Raw genomic sequence first — 8,354 nt, 5'->3', positions numbered from 1 at the left:
TAGCATGGAAAGCAGACGTTAAACGATGATGATGAGGATGATATATATATGTCATAAAAATAGACAAATGGATTATCTGGTTTCATTATGAATCTTTATTGTAGTTTCAGTATGAGTCTTTATTGTGACATAAACATGGTACAGTCAGGTATGCAGTATGCACAATATCCATACGATTATGTCATATGTTACCTAAGTCTCAACTCGTCAGGTTTATCAAATAAACAACTGAGCAATAACATGTTTAAGTAACAGAACATCATCATCACCATTGTTTAATATCTGTCTGGCACGGGTATCAAGTGAAATTTGTAATCAGAACTACTAAGATTTAAGAAATGTAAAATGGATATGACTACAATCTCTCAATCATAAAGTTGTCAATTAAAAAACAGTTACAAGCAATTCTATTCTAAAGATGTCAATAAATTTAGTAATTTCATTCACAAAGACTGCTAATGGCAAAACAAGCTTCTATACTGGTAGATAGCAGGTGCCAAACCATTTACTGTATTATATTGTTTTATTGTTTATTACATTGAGTGACATGGTTAATAAATTCCTGTATTACTTATTCATTTACGTAATTCACCTTGAATAAAGTGCTTCAATTAATTATTGCAGAACTAATAGAATATTGACTTCAAATTTTTACACAAGGCCAGCAATTTCAGGGAGGGGGTAAGTCAACTGCATTGACCCCGGTACTCAACTGGTACTTATTTTATCAATCCCAAAAGGATGAAAGGCAAAGTCAACCTTGGCGCAATTTGAACTCAGAACCTGAAGACAGACGAAATGCCTCTAGATTTATATGAAATGTCAGTCACTACTTTTTTTTGTCATTAGAACTAAGGGTAGGTTTAAATATGATCAGTTATATATATAACAGCATTAAGACGTGCTAGGCCAGTGCTACTCAAAGTGGTGGTCTGTGAGCCATCAGCTGCCAGTACGTGGCGAGTTTCCAAGAAAGAAAGAAACATTATAAAATACTTATGTAATATTGTATTATTTGTTTACAAAATAAATAAAGATAAAAAAAATTGTCAACTTTTATTATATTCATTATATATATTGTTTCCAGTATAAATTAACATTACTAAGAAATATTACTGGTCCCTGGCACATTGGAAAAAAACTGCCGGTACACCACATCTGTTAGTTTGAGAAGCACTGTGCTAGGCTACCTAAATATAATCCATGAATCTTATCAATAGTAATTAAGGTCTATATCATAGGATTATAGACACATATCTAGCACTTGAGGAAAACTATATAGAATCAGTTTAAAGTATAAAAAAGTTCAATGGATAGAATGTGGACATTTGATCCTTAATTTATCTGATCTATTAATTATTTGGCCTGTACATTTTAAAATTTCTAGCAATTCCAAACAGCAGCGATTGCAACTACATCTATCACTGACATAAGACGAAAATCAATGTTTTTGTCCAACCCCAAACCTTCATGGAGAGTGATGTTGTTTTTGCATTATCTCTCCTTTGAAATGTATGAAGTTGATGAAATATTTTCGATTTAAAAACAGAAGAAACAGAACCTACACAAGTGAAAGTATGTAGATTAGTTTTAACATTACATTTATATACAATGTCAAGCATTTTTTTCCAAGTGGACATTCGAATTTCTTCTTACAATTACACAATCTAGTTAACATCAGGAAGGGAATATTACAGGTTACATAACTGTACACAGCCATAACCAGTAGAATTGTTACATGCATTATCCACTCCATCAACACTTACATTATCATAACTTGTGCTGGAGATATAAACATCACTTAGTCCCCCAAGTGTTCCAAAGTGATTCTATTTGTTATCATAATTTGCTATTTCAACAATTGTAGCTATTGCCATGACTATCATTACAACTATTCTCATATATTGTTGTTGTTATTATATGAATTGGTGTGTTTACATCAACTGATATTGGTGTGTTTATGTCCCTGTAACTTAGCGGTTCGGCAACAGAGTCTGATAGAATAAGTACTAGGCTTACAAAGAATAAGTCCTGAGGTCAATTTGTTCAACTAAAGGAGGTGCTCCAGCATGGCTGCAGTCTAATGACAAACAAGTAAAAGAATATCTATGATAGTTATTACTTATACTATTATTACAGTTAATATCAGCATTATCTGTATTATTATTGTAATTATTGTCATTATTATTGGTTTCAAATTTTGATACAAGGCCAACAATTTTGGAGGAGGGGGTTAAGTCAATTACATCAACCCCAATTCTCAACTGGTTCTTATTTTATCAACTCCAAAGGGATGAAAAGTTAAGTCAACCATGGCAGAATTTGAACTCAGAACATAAAGACGGACGAAATGCTGCTAAGCATTTTGCCCAGCATGCAAATGATTCAGCCAATACTATTGTCATTAGTATTACCATTATTAATGCAACAAGCTACCAGAATCATTAGCACACTAGATGGAATACTTAACAGCATTTTGTCCAGCTTTACATTCTGAGTTCATATTCTTTACGGGGTTGACAATATAAGTACCAGTCAAGTATTCGGGTCAGTGTTATTATCATTATTATTACTATTATCATAATAATTAATTACTATCATTACAATTGGTATTATCCTTATGATGATAGTGGTGGAATTAACTGTATGATGATGATGATGATGTGTGTGTGATGTGTGAAATATATTGAGAAAAGACTGAAAATGTACTGAACTTTTTATATATATACCTATACATTTTTTAGTGTAATTAAAACAAGTTTAACTTTTCAGAGAAAACAGAAGTAGATTTATTCTATGTATTTATATGCACAAAAATAAAAGCATGAAGATTTGTTTTTTCAGAATAAATGCTTTCGTATTATAGTTTAACTGAAAATATATTGGTATACATATTCATAAGATAAATTTGACATATATCTAACACAATTGAAAAGGAGACTGCAAGAAAAAAAAAAGGGATCACATGTTACTTTGAGTCTTTTATACAGAAAAAGATTTTAGTGTATATATTTTTGTGTGTTGTGGCTAAAAGAAGAAAAGTCATATTTAACTGACCAGGACTACATTATGCTGATCTTCAGCTTTCAAAATTTTGGTTAATTTTTCCATATTTAAAACCATGTGAGGATTAATGAATAAATAGGCAATTAAGCATTGATAAGAGAAAAGAGGAGATAGGGACTTATAGTGTATAGACTTATAGGGTAAATTTCTATGGGACAATCTGTTGAAGATCACAAACCAGATACGTGAAGCAAGACTTGGGGAGACTGAAAAAAGTGGGAAGCAAGGGAAGATATCAAATAACAAGTAGGGTAGCTACATAGTAATTATACATTGCAAGGGCAGAGATGAAAAGAAAAAAATTTGTATATGCTCTCTGGCTTGAGGCTGAGAAACAGAAGTTTCCAAAATTGCAAGAAAGTGTAGCAGCATTATTGTAAGCTATTAAAAAGGCAAAGGAAATGTTCTAGAGAAGGAAAATTACTGAGGAATAAACTGTTGGACCAAGTCATCCAAGTTACAAAGAGTCATAGCAAAAAGTAATTAGGAATAAAATTAGACTAGATAAGATGAAGTTTAGTTTTGTACTATGAAGAGATATCACTGATGCCAGCTTCACAATGAGAAAACTGCAGGAGTAAGCCTCTATACAGCGTCTTTAACAGTGTCCTTTGCTCTGCCATCTTGTGGATACTAAGGAAGCTAGGAGTAGATGAATAGTTGATTTTGGTTGTACAAGCTAGTTACAAAGATGCAGTCAGCAGGTGAAAGCAAACAAGGAGTACAGTAATAAATTTAGTATGCAGTTAGGGGTCTATCAGCACGCAGTCCTCATCCCTCTCCTATTTTATAGTCCTTCAAACTATAACAGAAGAATTGAAGACTGGCTGTCCATGGGAACTCCTATATGCTGATCATTTTATTCTTAAAGCTGAATCTATGAAAGATTTCACAATATGGTACTTCAACCCATCAGATCCTTGTCAAATCATTCAACCTATTCCAGCTTGTAAAGTAAGAGTAAAATGATGGTGATGATGATACAGACACAAACAAACATCTGGTTTACAATAGGACATATGTCAAATATATACTCACTTTTTGAATCTTCTGTTTCTCCAGACCATGCAGATCCAACTATCCACCACCGACCTTTTGTATCTGCATTTTGTAAATCACTCAGAGTCACTCGCAGTTGGTTATCACCAATAGATTTGTCTAATGAAAAACAAACAATATAAATATATATATACAATAAATTTCATAAATTCCAAAAATATGTTGCTTTAATAATTTGATTTTTAACTCTTCCTTAGTAAGAGAAAGTATAATTTATAATCTATCAAACTGAAGATAACTTAAAATTTAGAAGTTTAAGTTGATAAAGCTGATCCAGTTAGTGAGATTGAAAGGATATTTATGTAAGTGGTAGGACTAAGAACATTATAGCTGTGCAATCTTCCCATTATTAACCACTCGGTTATGAAATGTAAACAGCATCTTTTCTTAACTATTCAACCAATTTTACATAGTTATTGCTGTTTTGTTCATTTGTTTCCTTTTTTGTTTGTTGTGGTAAGATGATCTTTCTACATGACCTTTAGATTATTTGTCAAGAGTCTTAATACTCAGGAACTGAAATAATATGTGAAGCAGAAAATTAAAAGTTTAGTTAAGTTTAGATATTGATGGCTACAATAAAGTCAGTTAGAAGCTACCCAAGTATAAATGAAAACTGTAGGACAAAAAAATTCAAGAAAATGTACATTTATATAATCAAAATCAAGGAAGACACAATGGAATACTGTACATCTCCTACATCAGGGATAACACTACTGTTAAACATATAAATGTCCTAGACAACATTTAAGAGAAAGCTATTCAATTGATTTCCAAAGATTCAATGATGAGAACACAACAACCTCTAGCTCACTAATACTCTGCCACCTTCTCAGAACAAACTAGAACTGCATATCCCCCCAGCACATCTATTCTTCCTCTTGTCACCTGTACTCCACCAATTTTGCACTAACCACAATTACCAATTCTTCTACTGCAAAATATCAACCTTCTAAAATTTTCTACAGATGTCGACATTCAGATACTTAAGATAGCTATCTCACCAGTTATGGAGGGCCTGAAAGATCAAAGACACTTCCTTTTGTGCCAGATGAAATCATATAAAACAAGGTAATGGTTCAGTGTTTCTGTGTAAAATCTAGAAGTCACCTGAATTTCTAGCTTAAAATTTATACACTTCACCAACACTTATATTATCAGATTAAATTCCTTTTTACACTTCCTCCACATTTTACCAACACTTCAACTTGATATGGCGAGAGGTTAAATGGGTTAAGGTTTTCAGTCTTCTCCCTTTGTCTTGGAAATAAAATTCTGCCAGTTGGTGTTGATAAAATATGTACTAGTTTAATTCAATCATTTGTTACTCTTCTCCTAAATTGTGTGGTTTTTTTTACTGAAGCTAGAAATCATCATTGAACAAACAATTTCCTTTCAATAATTTGGGTTCAATATAAACTGTTGCCACAATAATATCCTGTAACAATTTATAAACCCTTTAGCATTCAGATTATTTTGTCAAATGTAATGCTTATTTATTCACATTGTTTTGAATTAATCTCACATTATCTTGTAACTTTGAGATATCAATGATGTGGTTATCCATTTTAAAAATGACATTACAAGGTAGGTGTGAGAGGCCAGATCTGGCCAGTTTGAGCATAAAACAAGTAGAATAATTTGGCCAGTTTAAACATTAAAGAGTTAAATATATAGTCTATTCTAACAGCAGTAGAATCATCAGAGATAAATATGATATATTCTATGATAACTAATATCTATTTGTTAATAAATTATTAAAATACTACAGACATCTACTTAGGTTTTATATTTACCATTATGCAATATATATGTTATGTTAGATTTTTACCTTGTTAATTACAAAAGCATAAATAGATGAAGCTTACTTTGGTTCTCATATTTTATCATCCACAACCATCTAAGAATAATGATAATAAATCACACCTTTTAGTATAATGCAGTAACAGGTTGTGGAGGCGCAATGGCCCAGTGGTTAGGGCAGCGGACTCGCGGTCATAGGATCGTGGTTTCGATTCCCAGACCGGGCGTTGTGAGTGTTTATTGAGCGAAAACACCTAAAGCTCTACAAGGCTCCAGCAGGGGATGGTGGCGAATCCTGCTGTACTCTTTCACCACAACTTTCTCTCACTCTTACTTCCTGTTTCTGTTGTGCCTGTAATTGAAAGGGTCAGCTGTGTCACGCTGAATATCCCCGAGAACTACGTTAAGGGTACACGTGTCTGTGGAGTGCTCAGCCACTTGCACGTTAATTTCACAAGCAGGCTGTTCCGTCGATCGGATCAACTGGAACCCTCGACATCGTAAGCAACGGAGTGCCAGCAACAAGTAACAGGTAACTGATTATAACTCAAATAACTGTTTCAAATTTTGGCACATGGCCAACAATTTTAGGTGAAGGGGTATAGTCATTACATTGACCCTAGAACTTGTCAACACCAGTGTTCAACTGGTACTCATTTTATCAACTCCGAAAGGATAAAAAGTTGGTCTCAGCAGGATTTGAGCTCAGCATATAAAGGGTGAGAAGAAGTGTCACCAAGCATTTCATTTGATGCACTAACGGTTCTGCCAGCTCACTGCCATATAATAATTCAAATAATGGTACAGGGCCAGGAATTTTAAAGGGAGGAAGAGGTTAGTTGTACTTAACTAGTACTTAGTTTATAAGTACTTGACAAGTACTTATTTTATAAGTAGTTGACAAGTACTTATTTTATCAGCCCTAAAAGGATGAAAAGTCGACATCAGTGATATTTGAACTCAGAACATAGAGAGTCAGAAGAAATGTGAGCAAGCATTTTGTTCAACACATTAGCGATTATGCCAGCTTGCCACCATTAATAATAATAATTCAAATAATCCTTTCTATTGTAGGCACAAGGCCTAAAATTTTTTGAGGGGTGGGGATTAACCAATTACATTGACCCCAGTATTCAATTGGTACTTGTTTTATTGACTCTGGAAGGACGAAAGGTAAAGTCGACCTCAGCAGTATTTTAACTCAGAATATAAATAGTTAGAAGAAATGCTACAAAGTATTTTGTCTAATACACTAATGATTATGCTACAATTAATTATAATTAATTCAAATAATAAAAGTAGTTAATTACTTCGAATTAAATGCTTGGCTAATTTTGTAAAACGCTGTAACAGTTCAAGTCTTTCTTGGTGATCTCCTTTACAAACATTGTTGTTTTTAACAGCCAGAAGAGTATCAAGAATAAACCGCATCCGTCCTGGTTCCTCAAAATGGTCAATATTGACAGTGCTAGATTTCTGCTGAATACATGAAATTACCTCCCTTAGCTGTGTAGGGTCGTCCTTACGCAATCCAAAGCCACAATCTATAAACAGAAGAGAAAATCATAAAATAAACAAAAATATTCAACAAACGAAATCATGATTATTTCTTGGTTTAAGAATAGATACAAACAATAACAATATATATTAACAATAGCTACAGTCATGGCTATGGAGTTAAGAAATTTGCATTGGAATTACATGGTTCCAGGTTTGAGCCCACTGCATGCCACCACCATTGGCAAGAATATTCTGCTGACTAATCTTTTCTGAGCAAAATTTAGCAGATAAAACCTGCATGGAAGCTTATCATCATCATCACTATTTAACATCTATTTTCCATGGTAGCATGGGTTGGGTGACTCAATAGGAGCTGGCAAGCCAACAGACTGTGTCAAGCTCCAATGTCTGCTTTGGCATGGATTCTATAGCTAGATGCCCTTCCTTCACAAACATTTTACAGAGGGCAATTTTTAAATGCCACCAGCACCATCACATATATAGATATATACCGTAAATCCTCGAGTATAATCCGCACATTTTTCCCAAAATTTAAAGGTCAAAATTTCTAGTGCGTGCTATAAGAGGTTAAAAATGAAAAATATTTTCTAAGCAAAATTTTCTAAGTGATAAATATGTAAAGGCAATTTACTTAATATTTATTTTTCACTGATGTTATTACTGTTATTTCTTTATTTTCTGCAAAGTGCACAAAAAGCTACATGTTTGCATTGTTATATATACAATAATAATAAAGGACGTTACTGTATATATGTTTACAAACCAAGGATGTTATATAGACCTCCTTGACTCAAGTTAGAGAAGGGGTGCGTATTATACACAAGGTTTAGGTTTTTCAGAGGTACAGCCACCTAAAAATCCCTTGCGTATTATACTCAAGGGCGGACTATACTCGCGGATTTACG

At 33.3% G+C, this 8,354-nt stretch overlaps 1 protein-coding gene across 2 annotated transcripts in view; it reads right to left on the bottom strand.

Annotated features, from left to right (window-relative positions):
• LOC106878258 (nucleolar MIF4G domain-containing protein 1) overlaps window positions 1–8,354 on the bottom strand; it is a 49,573-nt gene that overhangs the window by 10,818 nt on the left and 30,401 nt on the right. For both annotated transcript variants that reach the window (XM_052968014.1, XM_014927434.2), the window contains exons 9-10: window positions 7,239–7,472; window positions 4,105–4,224 (exon numbers count right to left, since the gene is read on the bottom strand). In XM_052968014.1, the coding sequence (XP_052823974.1) occupies window positions 4,105–4,224; window positions 7,239–7,472 (354 nt within the window). The remainder of the gene's footprint in view (window positions 1–4,104; window positions 4,225–7,238; window positions 7,473–8,354) is intronic.

This window comes from Octopus bimaculoides, chromosome 1, assembly GCF_001194135.2.
Source record: "Octopus bimaculoides isolate UCB-OBI-ISO-001 chromosome 1, ASM119413v2, whole genome shotgun sequence".
NCBI lineage: Eukaryota > Metazoa > Mollusca > Cephalopoda > Octopoda > Octopodidae > Octopus > Octopus bimaculoides.
This window is presented reverse-complemented; position numbering and strand designations above follow the sequence as displayed.